A 13,044-nucleotide genomic window follows, 5' to 3' on the forward strand; every position below is an offset into this window, starting at 1 on the left:
CAAGTCCTCCTTTTCTTTTTGCGAATACAGACTAACACGGCTGTTACTCTGACACCATCATCATTGCTGTGTACCAGTATTAAATTGTTTGTTTAAAACTTATACTGTGTGTGTATATATACACAGCCTTTGTCTGGTGAAAAAAATTTCACTGGAACCTAAACCCCCCCCCCATTTACATTAATTCTTATGGGGAAATTGGATTCACTTAACATCGTTTCGCTTAAAGTTGCATTTTTCAGGAACATAACTACAATGTTAAGCGAGGAATTACTGTATAAACCCATCTGCATGTTAGGCATGGGATCCCACTGATGTCCCATACAATACAAACCACACTGTCAATGCTTAGAACTGACTCACCTTGACCAACCAGGTGAAAAGGCCCTGGGGCCTGCAGGAATCAGAGCAGCAATAAAAGAGACAGACAAAGCCTCAAACCCAATAACAAGTATTTTATTTCAATTACAATAAGCGCCACAATGAATGTTGAAAAAACAGTTACAAAAAAATCCCTCCTTTAACATATAAATAGTAAAAATCCCTAAAAGTCCTTCCCTTTGTCTAAAGTATGATGGTGCCCCTTGCTGGAGGAAAACAGACTGGCACCCGTTACTGTCAGCAGTTTCCTGTTAAAATCTAGGAGGGAATATTGAGCAGCCCACAGTCTCTATAGGCTCTTTCCAGGCCAGCTCCCTTGATGTCTTGGAAGCACAGACTGAAGGGACTGGCTTCCTTTGCTCAAATGGAGGCTGTGCTCTGAAAGCTCACAGTCCTGACCTCCCTGTTCCCTTTCAGCTCTTTGAGTTGACAGCACATCTTGAAGCGATCATCGGGTTCCGGTACTCCAGTAACCCATCCCAGATTGGTTTAACTGTGAGACTAGACTGCCTGGGAGGAGCACACAGGGTTCCATGATAGACAGCAGAAGAAATCATCCCAAGGCTGGCACTGGGTGAGATGTTAGGACTCTGCCTAACAAATCTGCTGTGTGAAAGGCCTCAAGCCACCTAGTTAGCCACAGAGCTCTCCCAGCACTGAGCCCCGCTCCGTGGGCTCACCTTGGGTAGTTTGCTTAGGAAAATCCTCCCTGCTCTGCACTGGAAGCTGTGAGGAAAGAAAGGGGCAGACATGGAAAAAAATTCCCCTAGCAATGCAGAAGAGCCACATGCAATGCTGGACAACTTATCTGGCCACGGTGCCCAAGCCCACAGGCTCACATGCAGATAGCAGGTAGTGTTGTGGCAATCCTGTGGCTAGGAGACTGCCAGACAGGAATTTAACAGAAGCCCATGGGGTGGGCCTGAAACGAGGCCATGGCATTTAGGGAAGAGACAGGAACACAGCAGGAGTTACTCTGCATTCATGATCTGAAATCTGGACAAATGCATTGCCTAAGAGCAGACGAGGCTCTTCATAGCTAAGCCTACTCTTGGTCGCTCATGGCCTATTTTCAGCGCTGTGAAGCACCTGCCCCTCATGCTGAACGAAATGGGTACGGTGGGTTCTTGGTTCCTCTAACTATCAGGCCACAGGCTTCTAGGCTCATTAGGCATACTTGAAAGAAAACCTGCCCCACTTGCCCCAGCAAGACCATCAGATCTGTGCCTCTGCCCATCCAGAATGACTCTTCCAGCCCCTGCCAGATCTCCATTTAGAAGGGGGTGGGGACTAGCTCTTCCATCTCCCAGACAGCTGAGAGACATCCAGCCTCTACAGTCCTACAATGTGCTTAACCTTTCCCAGCTTGCAGGGCACTGGGGTTCTCTTGCATGTAGCAATGACTATGGCGAGCCTGGCTAATACCTGCAACACAGTAAGTGGGCCAACCTGTGACCCAGCCTTCTCAGTATCAGAATCAATTGAGGACTCCAGCTCCACAGTGCTCACACCAATGGCTACTTTCCAACGTCTTGCTTATGGGAAAGGAGGCATTTCAACTTGGAAGAATCCAAGGAAGCGGCAATGAATGGGACTGGATGGAAATAAGAAGAAAGGGAGTGAGATGAAGTAAGTCAGAGAGACTTGAACAAACTGTTTTCCCTGGGGGCCATGGCACCAAGAGCTCCCCCATCACCTTCCTTCCATAGCTCTTGGAGTTTTAATGCTTTTTGGATTCCCTTTTTCCCATTCAAGATTGGGATTTGTGCAGACTCTGAGCCCGGAAATGTGGGCTGAACTCCATGCTGGAGCAAACGTGCATATACTCAGGCTGTTGTGCCAGTTCAGAGGGAGGAGGCTGCTTTCACAGCTGAAACTGAACATTTGTAAGGCCCTGGAAGGGCTCTAGGCTGGATTTGTCATTGGGCACTACCCAGGGTGGTGCATAGCCAACATCCACCCCTCTCTGAGGTTACTGATTCCCACCCTTTTTTCCTATGGATTGCCACTGTGCACAGAAGAGGTAAGACTGGCAGTCCACCAGGCAGTCGAGATGCGGGGGGAGGGGGGGATTTTGTGGCTGGGATGGTAGAGGAATGCCCAAGGAACCACCACATTCCACATGATCTCCACCAGCCCAGGGACCATGGGGTCCTGTGGTTACAACTATGCCCTTATGGAGCTGCTCAGAGGGGATGCTAGCAGTATTGTTAAATAACTGGCCAGCTGTTTACACAGGAGAGAGGCCTCAGCTGTCACAGGACCGTGAGCTGTCTCAACAGAGCCGTTTCCCCAGCCTGCCAGCCAAACAGCAAAACCCAAGGAGACTTACATCTGTACCTGACCAAAGCTACACTGTGCAAGGCGGGTTTCAGCAGTAATAATGATGACATGCAGAAGGTTGGTCTATCCTTGGGCTGTTCTAAAGCAGTAAGACAAAGAGAGAGCTCATAATTTAATAATCTAGTGCAGCCGGCTGCCTTCCTCTCCCTTTGTATCCAGAAGTTAAAGATGGCCCAAGAAGGTTTAAAGTTACAATGCAGCTTTCACTATACCCAAGTACAGCTGCCTGGAGACAAGTTAGGTGGTGGTTGGGATCCCAGTGTATCCAAGTCACAGCGTGCTGCTCTTAGCTTGCTGCAGGGGGCAGGAGAAGAGAGAGGAAACACCTTGTCACCAACTCAAGACAGATGGAAAGTTTATAGAATGAATGAATCTCTCTTTGGTTTCCTGTTCTGAGAGACTTTTTGTAATGGACCTTGTACATCAGCAGAGCTTAATATTGCTTCCAAGACCTGCAAGCATTTGCCTGCAAATAAAGCTCTAGAGATATGTTCAGGGCCTGTCACCCAACGATAAGTGCATGCGCCTCTCTCATGGCACTTACCCTCACCGTCTTCTACAGCTGCTCAATTCCAGCTAGCTACAGCTGGCTATTGCCGTCCTGGCTCTGAACAGACTCTTCCAACTGTGCACTGGACCAGTGTCCACAACGGACTAGAAGGGCAGTTCTTCAATCTTGTTAGCGACCCCAGGGGTTCAATAAGAATCCTGGTCTCCAGGGCTGCAAAGTTAATTTGTTGCCTCAGTGACACCCTTCGGTCTCCTGTGTTTCAGTGGAATGGTCTCTGCTGAAATTCTCATATCTAGTTGCACTACTTTTTAAAAAAAGTAATAAATATACTAATCCTTTTGCTTAAGAAAAAAAGGCTTTTAAATGCATTTTCCCTGAACTTTTCCAGTGTATTTCATAATGTTCAAAAATATTTTCCCAAAAATATATTTTAAAATATTTTACACACACACACACACACATATATATATGTATATATATATATGCACATGTGTCTCTGGAGAGATTAGCGTATGTTGGACATATTTCGATACACAGTCAAACCAGTTATCACTTTCATCAGTGGGTCTCCCTTTATCAATTAGAAAAAGTCTTCAAGCCTGTGACAGGACAGGGGCTTAACTGTGTATGTGTAAATATGGGTCAAGGCATACAGACACATGCATATATACACACACCCTATGCAAGGTTTTAAAAAAAAAAGACATTTCACAAGTGAGTGAGATTAAGAAAGGTTTTCACAGTAGATAGAATCGCAGATGATACCTAGAGCTCAGGGATCCATTCCTGCTGAGAGCTTGACAGTTCGTTGAAAGAAGAAACTGCCCTTTGAGCAGAGAGCCTGGGAAATTCAATTCTTGATGAAGGAACAATAAACCAAAAGTTGGTTTCCACTATTTCCTGGTCCTTTTCTTTTCACCATACTTCACACTTCTTCTGGGGGTTCATTGGGGAGCCGGGAGGACAGTGGAAGTGCTCAGAGAACTCTTTGGAGTTGGAGATGGTACCAATGACTCGGAAACGTGATGGACTGTGGGGGTCAGTGATGAGTCCTTCGTGGGAGCTCTCCGGGGTGCGAACCGAACACCAGACCTGCAAATGCAAGGGAATAGGAGTTAGCTCAAGGGCTTCATTATAGCTGAAAAGTGTCTCTGTCCCAGCTATCATGACATATGGAAATCACAGATCTTCTTAAATAGGAGGAGTTTATTATAGGAAACAACAACTATTGATACAAACAAGTTTCCATGAAGCTTGAGTACCAACTTGGTCTCCCTTGTTTACAAGCAACCACACACTGGATCCACACATTGCACACACATCTGGAGCATGAATAGTGTATTGTAAGTAACCTTATCATTACACCAGCAAAGGGGCTTCACCCAGAGACTTCAGCAACCTGAAGTTGTTCTATCTGCAGGAGTGTATATCTTACTTTGCTGCAAAATGAGCATTATACTTGTCAAAATGCATCAAACAGCTGGCTTGTCGAGTCTGTTATCTTGCCTTTTACCAGATGCTTTATAGCAGGGGCGGCCAATCTGTGGCTCCGGAGCCACATGTGGCTCTTCAGAAGTTTTAAGATGCGGCTCCTTGTCTAGGCACCGACTCCGGGGCTGGAGCTACCAGCGCCAACTTTCCATTGTGCCAAGGGGTGCTCACTGCTCAACCCCTGGCTCTGCCACGGGCCCTGCCCCCACTCCACCCCTTCCTACCCCCTCCTTTGTGCCTGCCATACCCTCACTCTTTCCCCTCTTCCTCGAGCCTCCTGCATGCCATGAAACAGCTGATTGGGAGGTGCGGGGAGGTAGGGGGAGGCACTGATCGGTGGGGCTGCCAGTGGGTGGGAGGCGCTGGGAGTGGGTGTGGGGGGAGTTGATGGGGGGCTGCTGATGTATTACTGTGGCTCTTTGGCAATGTACACTGGTAAATTCTGGCTTGTTTTCAGGCTCAGGTTGGCCACCCCTACTTTATAGGAAGGCAGGCTTTCCACACTGACTGTAATGCATCTCTCTCTTCACAATACATCAAGACTAATATTTGCTGCACTCCTCTGCCATTTGAGGGGTCAGGAATCAGGGCCTGCAGCACAGCCAGTCTCTGGGCAACCTAATGAGTGCAGCTGACCTGTAGGAAATTGCTTAATTGGCTATGCCACCTGATTGGCTGGAGAAGTCAGCAGATTGGCTCGTAAGCCTAACAGCAGCAGCAGTTCAGTGGTTGCTCAAAGCACTGGCCCATGACTGAGATAGCTCATGCTCCTTCCTTCCCTGACTCCAGGTAATCCAGTTTTGACCCTCAGCTTTGGTTCCTGACTCCTGCTCTGACACTAAGCTCTGACCTCTGGTTCATGATTCCAACTGTGACCCTCGGTCTGATTGCGCACATCTCAGTCACTCATGTGGGGACTCAGTTCAGGAAAAGGAATGCCCTAGACCTTTGAAGGGGGTTTGGGAGGAGGTGAAGATGGGAGGGGCACTACCACCCTACAAAGTGGAGTCTGCTGTAAATTGCATTCCTGCTAACCCAGCAGCTGGAGCCACTGCTATTCCCCAGCTCACACAGTGCACCTGGAGACAGAACAAAGGGTTGTGGGATGGCAGAGACTCACCTGGGCGAATCCCACAAAGAAGAGCTGGTTGTTGGAGAGGCCAAGTGTCGGCAAAGCCTCCTCATTCCCATTCTTCTTCACCCAATTTTGATAAGCCTGTAGGCAGGAGAGAACAGAGGCTAACCTGCATCAGTAGAAGTACATAGTGGATGGAGTTAGAGGATGAGAGACACTCCCACTGCCTTGTGGGGGTACAAAATGCTGGTCCAGCTAGCCATGGGGGCATTAACCCTTAATGGACTAAACCAGTCCAGTCTCCATGGCATATGCTGGCAGGGAGGGAAATGTCAGCATTGCAGGAGTCTCCCCTGTGCCCATTTTCCATTTGGTCACAGAAAGCCAGAGACAAATCTAAGACAGCCTTAGGGGCTGTGAAGGGAAGAGAAAGCACAAAATAAACCCACCACTAGAGCTGAGTAAATAATTGACTTTTGGTTCAGGGGCTGACATGAAAAATCTAAAACAAAAATCTTTTCGGGTTGAATGAAATGTATCATTGAACTCTAAAGAATTTCCCCCCTAAATTTTTTGTTGTGGCTAGTTTTTGGGGATTATTTACCTTTAAAAAAAAATCTAGCTAAATTTCAACATGAAGCATCAGTCAAACTGCTTTGTTTAGAAAACGCTGAAATGAACCGATTTGACTCTTTCATTTGTTTTCAGCTGAAACTATTTGCCAAATTTGAACCAAATCTGTGAATAATTTTGGTTGACCCAAAACTGTATTTTTTGGCAAATAAATGATTAAACCAAAAAGTTTTTCCTAGCTGTACCCGTGACACCCAGGATTATGTCTGGCCTACAGGAAACAAATCAGAATGGGGATCCATTGAGGTAGTGTGACATGTCAGAGTTACACAGGGAGAAACTTGTATCCAGTCAAGGCAGACTCATCACCTCCTACCACATTTGCTACATTTGCCATTGCCAATGGGAGAATCTGGAGAGGAGTTAAAGCCTCTTCCAGTTAAAATGGTCAGGTTCTTCCTTCCCCTGAATCTCCTTCAAAAGCCCTCTCCTGCACATCCACCCTCTATGGGCTGTAGATTGTCAGGTCTACAATTTCCTGGTCCAAGGACAGCAGATCCCAAATCCAAGAGTCACCTGAAGACTTATATATGGTCATGGCCCACCCCCTTCCACAGATAGGACAGTGCCTAGAAAAGGAGCTCAGAATTTTACACTTTCTTAGAGCAATTCACCTTGCCATCACTGTACTACCAGGAATCTCTCTCCAGCTATAGCATCAGGAGAAAGTCTAGGACTACAAAAGGATCCACACAGCCATGGCTACAAAGAGAGATATCAGACTGTGCCTGTACTAGACTCCTACCCGATACGCAGCTTTGAGGCCCCCATTGTCAGCAATGTTCTCTCCCAGCGTGTGTTTGCCATTCACTGCCTCGCCGTTCACAGTGTAGCTGCTGTACTGTTCCACCATGCACTCAGTCTGCTGCTTGAAGGCCTCCACAGAGGAGTTCTTCCACCAAGGGCGCAGATTTCCATCTTTATCATACTCCCGCCCTGCAGAGGAGCAGACCAAGTGAAACACTGGAACTAGAAGATACTTCATCTGAGACGGCCTTTGGCAGAACCAAGCCTGTGTGTGTGGTGGGGGTGTTGTTTGAGATTAGAGCACACAATCTGGGGGCTTGGAGATGCGGTGAGTATACTAGCAATGGCATGGCCTCTTCAGAGAGGAGAAGCGAGTTCTGAGACCTCCTGAACTTATTGATCGTTATTTTATTGCACCACCATAAATCCCACAGGAAGAGATTGCGAACAGCTCTCTGTCCAGTGCAACAGATCATCACAAAATGCTTTTGGCGTTAGTAAGACACGCTCTTGTGACAGAGCGCAGGGTGCAAACAGCTGAGCCTGCATTCTGATCACTTGAATAATAATTAGTTCCCCAGTAGGAAGCTGATGGGGTAATTACGCAACCAGGCTGCCTGGCTGAACCAATTACCCTATCAGCCCTGGGCGATAAGTGGCGGTACAGCAAGGGGAAGGAACGGGAGAGGGAGGAACAGGGCTAGTTGAGTCTTGCCAGACAGAGGTTCGGAACAAGGAGTCCTTGGTGACCCTCAGGCCCTGGTGAGAGGGCCAAAAGCCAGTTGAATATTGAAAACAGGCTGTTGCACAAGGACTGTTGTGAAATTGGTGCAGGAACACAAAATAAAAAGGCATGGTGAAGGCACAATCAAAGGAGTCAGTGTAGTTTCTGTGGGGAGAAGCTAGGAGAAGGGTCACACCCCATGACAGCCTGACTGTCCCATTTTAAGGCTTTCACCATTAATGAGCCACATGTAGGTTTCCTCATTCTGGCAGAAAAGCAGCAAAGAAAAATTCCTCTTGCCTTCTTTCAGCTAGTTAGATTTTTCCACCTCAGAGACTGGGCAGAGTCTCAGATGTCAAACATATTTAGTCATTCTGGGCCAGATCTGTACCTGGTGTAGCTCCATGCAGGTCACTGGAGTTACACGAGGGATGGCTCTGGCCCATTCTCACAAGATCCGCTTTGAGAAGGCTCTTTGATACAGGGGCCACCCGAGTTTAGTTTTGACTCCTGGCACTGGAAGCCTTTCAACAAAGAGGAGAACAGAGCTCCATCAGGAAGAGGAAGAGGGAGAGAAAGCAACAGGAAATAAGGTGTCTTCAGGTTGCCCACCTTGGTCATCAAAGGCATGAGTCAGCTCGTGGCCCACAACGACGCCAATGCCACCAAAGTTCAGTGCCCTGTGTGAGAAGGACAAAGAGCATTAGGATTCGTGCTTCACTAAGGCCATTGCCTACTAATGTCTGCACATAGGCCCTGTGACTTTACCCACCGGAGCATTAGGGTAGGGGAATTGGACTAGGAGGCGGCTTTCACTTGGACTATGAGCTGCTCCTCATTACCCCACTTTTTTGCTCTTCTTGCCTTGGTTTCCCCCGCGGACAGAAAGAGTCCTAAGGAGACACCGAGCCCCAGGCATGTTGAAATTGTTACATCTTTCTATTAACGCCAATTGCAAAATTAATCTGCTGCACTGCCAACCTCCATTAAACAGCTCTATAGTGTTTTCTGTAAATGACTGAAGTGCAGAGGGAAATCTGAACCTATTTTTAAAAAGTCCCCTTCATGTTCCACTGGGGGCAGCAGACAGTTCCAGCAATGGGACCTAGGAGAAGCTATGAAATCCGACGAAGTGGGTATGCATCCGACGAAGTGGTTATTCACCCATGAAAGCTTATGCTCTAATACGTCTGTTAGTCTATAAGGTGCCACAGGACTCTTTGCCACTTTTATGAAATATAGAGTTGATCACAGAGCCCCTCAGGCCGTTGGACACCCAGACACAAGGATAAATGTTCTGTGGCTTCTCTAGGCCCCAAATGAGCCACTTTGCAGCTAGCCAGGCATGTTTATTTCCATACCATTAGACACAAGACTGTATGAGCCCATAATGTTGCATGTCTAGCAGGTGCCAGCATAGAAGAACTAAGAAAGTGAAGGTGTGGCCTCATCCAGACTGGGAATCTCTGGGGATGGTGCCTTTCCTCAATTTTGCTGGGTTTCCCTCCATCTTGCACAGACCTGTCACTAGGCCACCTTCTATTGGTCTGTCCTACTGTTCTATTGGACCTGGCCAGAGAGATGCCTTACCTGTTAATGGGGAGGGCGGCACATGACGGGGAGGGGTCAAAAATGGTTGCGAATCCCTCACTGTCTCCTTAGGCAAGAGGTCTGACAAAAGGGGGAACCTTAGACTAACTCGGGGGGAAAGATCCAGATCCTGTGCTGAAAGAGCACACATCCACCAATGTCCCTGGCAAAGCTGGCAGCTGTTTGTGCACTGGCATCAAGATCCACGGAGTCTCCTAGCACGAGTCTGGCAGAGCCAGTGCAATCTCTCTGAGCCCCAGCATTCCTCCCCTGGCTGTTTTCTAGCCCCCAGCTCAGGAAAGGACTCTCTTTAGCTACTGATGATTGCAGACCAGGATACAGAGCTGTGTGAGGCACCCACCACCTTCCAACTGGGCTGCTGCCAACAGAGTCCCCACTCCCCATCCCCCTCCAGCTTAGGGAGGAGGGTGGAGTGGGGGAAGAACACTGGGAGAGGGGGGCAGCAGATGAGCAAGAGGATGTTCATACTTGGGGGAGGTGCGGGTGTAGAAAGGAGCCTGCAGGATCCCGGCTGGGAACACAATCTCATTCTTGGTGGGGGAGTAGTAGGCGTTCACTGTTGGAGGGGTCATACTCCACCTGCAGGAGACAAAGGGGATTCTCATTACAGCCAGGCTGGAAGGTGCATACCCCTCTCACGTTGGGAGATTGGCACAAGGCACAGGTATTTCCTGGCCTCCCCCACAGTTCCCTGAAGCTTCCTAGGATACCTAGCAACTACAGGAACATATATGGCAATCAGGGCCATGGGCAAGGACTGCAGGATTCACTGTCGCAGACCAAGGAACAGGTCAGAGACAAAGAACCACCGAGTCTTCAGCCAATGAAGAAAGCTGCAAAAATACGGATGCCTGAAGAAAGTGTAATACTCCTACTGTCCACGAGAGGGAACCAGAGCACTAAAGTATTTTGACCAGATGGGGATACAGATGTCAGCCAGTCACATAACACACACCTCCCTCCTAGTATAACTCTTGGGTGGGGAGGTCTGAGCAGGGAGTTCCTTGTTGGGCAGGCTTGTTGCATCATCTCTCCCAGGTCCTTGCCTGCTCACTTCTTTTGAGAAAACAGGAAAGATATTTACAAAAGACTGTAAAGCTTCTGGAGCAGGCACAGTCTTTGTTCTACATTTGTACAGCACCTAGCACAATGCCTGGGGTTCCTAGGTGCTCCCAAAATACAAATAAATTAATAATAATTATTCCTGCACTCTCCCTGCTCTCAATGCTATCTCCAACAAACATGGAGGGGAGATATGCATGTGTCTGTAGGTTAGGGTTGGTTGAGTATGCTGGTTTTGCTGAGGAAATAGGGTTTTAACTGTATTATGCAGCTCAGAGATTTTGTAAAGACTATGTAGGCACAAGGTGAAGAGAAGGTGACTCACCTTGTGCACTAACTGAGGTTCTTCGAGATGTGTGTCCTGGTGGGTGCTCCACTTCCGAGGGCAGTGTGTCCCGGGGCTGTCAGTCGGAGATTTTGTCAGCAGTGTCTGGCTGGGGTGCGAGTGCGCAGTAATTGTCTCATGGCGGCACCGATGCCTCTTCTGGCACGCGCATGCCCTGACCCCCCCTCAGTTCCTGCTCTACCGTGGAGCTGATTCTTACTCCAAAGCAGATGGGAGGATGGTGGGTAGTGGAGCACCCACAGGGACAGACATCTCGAAGAACTTCAGTCACTGCACAAGGTGAGTCACCTTCTCTTCTTCATCCAGTGGCGTCCCTGTGGGTGCTCCACTCCAGGTGAATGTAGAGCAGTGCCCTCACGTGGATGGAAGGGGCTTCGGAGTTGATTGCGTAGCTACTGCTAGGACTGTGCAGCCTAATTCAGCATCTGCTCTCGAGCTAAGCATGATTGCGTAAAGGTCGGTGACAGTGTGTTCGAACGCCCACATAGCTGCTCTGAATACGTCAAGGACGAGCATGTTGTGCAGGAATGCTTCCAACCTGGTATTCTATGATTCTATGAAAAACCATCTACTTAAATCCAAGCTTAAACTAACTATTAACAATAGAAGTACTATCCTAAATATCTAATCTAATCTAAATTAATTTTTTTGCTACAGGTAGGGACACTGCTAACGGACTCCATCTAAAGCCAAGGATGGCGTCAGCACCACCACAAGACAGCCACTGTGCACATGCGCCCCAACCAGACACTGCTAACAAAGTCTCCGATGGCCGGTGCTGGGACGCACTGCCCCTGAAGTGGAGCACCCACAGGGACACCACTTGATGAAGAAGAGAGACCTCAGCTGAGTTCCCAAGGCTCTAATGGATGTAAATCAGACCTTAGCATTATGCTTGATTTTTGCGGTCTGGAGAAGAGAGGTATTCTAGAGGCTGCTCAGAGCTCTGTGCACCATTGGGGTGAGGAGCAGTTTGTGAGTAGTATCAATAGCAGCCCATGGGAGAGCAGAAGTACTCCTAGGTGTTCCAGTTAGCAAACGGACCAGCTATACACGTGTTCTGAGCACAATCACTGAAACTACGGAAAGGGATGGATTTTTGTTTAGCTATCAGCGGTTCTGGAACTGGATGCCGTAGAGATTTTAGTCCCTAGATCAATGTGCTGTAGCATCATTATGGAAGAAGCCAAACCTAGTTACTGGTCAGACGGTGGCTAAGTTACACAGCACTGGGTCCCCAGGTTGTGTAAATGTGTTGAAACTAATTGCATAATCTAGGGCCTAGAGTATGTCCCCACGTCTCAGAGGAGACTCCCCCAACCCCTAGCAGGGAAAGGCAGGGCAGGGGAGGACTTACTGGTCCCGATTTGGAGGTTTCCGTAGTTGGTCAGCGGCCACTTGGGCAGAGAAGTTATAAAATTGCATGACGTTCTCGAAGTAGAGACTGGAGACAGCTTCATACTGCAAAACCCAAACCCATCAGTCCTGGAGAGAGAGCCACCAGTGTGACCCGAGACCAGTATCCCCCGCTGTTACTGTCTGCACCCTGCAGCTGTCTGGCTAGGGGCTCATACAGTGCCCATCACTACAGTATCTGAGTGCATCGCAGAGTGGCATCTGTACCTTGCACACAGGTCTCAAAGGTTTGCAATGGGCAGCTGTTCTTCTGTCTCTAGGCATCTAACATACAGTGTCCCTCAGGGCTCAGTCTCACCCCGTTCGTAGGAATGCTGACGTTTGGCCATAAGACAGCACGAGGACACACTGCAGACTCCAGGGCTGTCCATAGACAGATAACACCCAGCTCCACTCTCTTCCCAGCAAGCCCTGACCAAAGAGTTCGCTCATGGACTGTGGGGACGACCTAGACCAGTAGTTCTCAACCTATTTATATGCGGCCCAGAAAGTGTTAGCTGGGCTGCAGGTTGAGAAACACTGTGCCCCCCACCCATAAACCCCTATGCTCAGTGCCCTCAGACCCCTCCATAGAATGAGCCAGGAGTGGAGAACTGGGTAGGGGGCAGGGATCCGGACCCTGGCGCGTGGTGACCATGACCCCCGCTGTGGGAGTGGGTGGGGGGCTGCTAGGACCCTGACCACTGGACCCCACCATTGGGGGT

At 48.7% G+C, this 13,044-nt stretch overlaps 1 protein-coding gene across 5 annotated transcripts in view; it reads right to left on the reverse strand.

Moving 5' to 3' along the window:
• Positions 1–438: 438 nt before the first annotated feature.
• Positions 439–13,044, reverse strand: part of ECE1 (endothelin converting enzyme 1) — a 117,726-nt gene continuing 105,120 nt past the window's right edge. For 4 of the 5 annotated variants that reach the window (XM_084651886.1, XM_084651887.1, XM_084651888.1 and 1 more), the window contains 6 exons: positions 12,282–12,385; positions 9,985–10,095; positions 8,518–8,585; positions 7,180–7,370; positions 5,847–5,942; positions 439–4,327 (listed from right to left, as the gene is read on the reverse strand). In XM_084651886.1, the coding sequence (XP_084508012.1) occupies positions 4,151–4,327; positions 5,847–5,942; positions 7,180–7,370; positions 8,518–8,585; positions 9,985–10,095; positions 12,282–12,385 (747 nt within the window). In that variant the 3' untranslated portion in view covers positions 439–4,150. Of the gene's footprint in view, positions 4,328–5,846; positions 5,943–7,179; positions 7,371–8,296; positions 8,430–8,517; positions 8,586–9,984; positions 10,096–12,281; positions 12,386–13,044 lie in introns of those variants that run through there. The other variant, XM_084651889.1, reaches the window with a different exon arrangement.

This window comes from Lepidochelys olivacea (genome assembly GCF_965140295.1).
Source record: "Lepidochelys olivacea isolate rLepOli2 genome assembly, chromosome: 18".
Taxonomy (NCBI): Eukaryota; Metazoa; Chordata; order Testudines; family Cheloniidae; genus Lepidochelys; species Lepidochelys olivacea.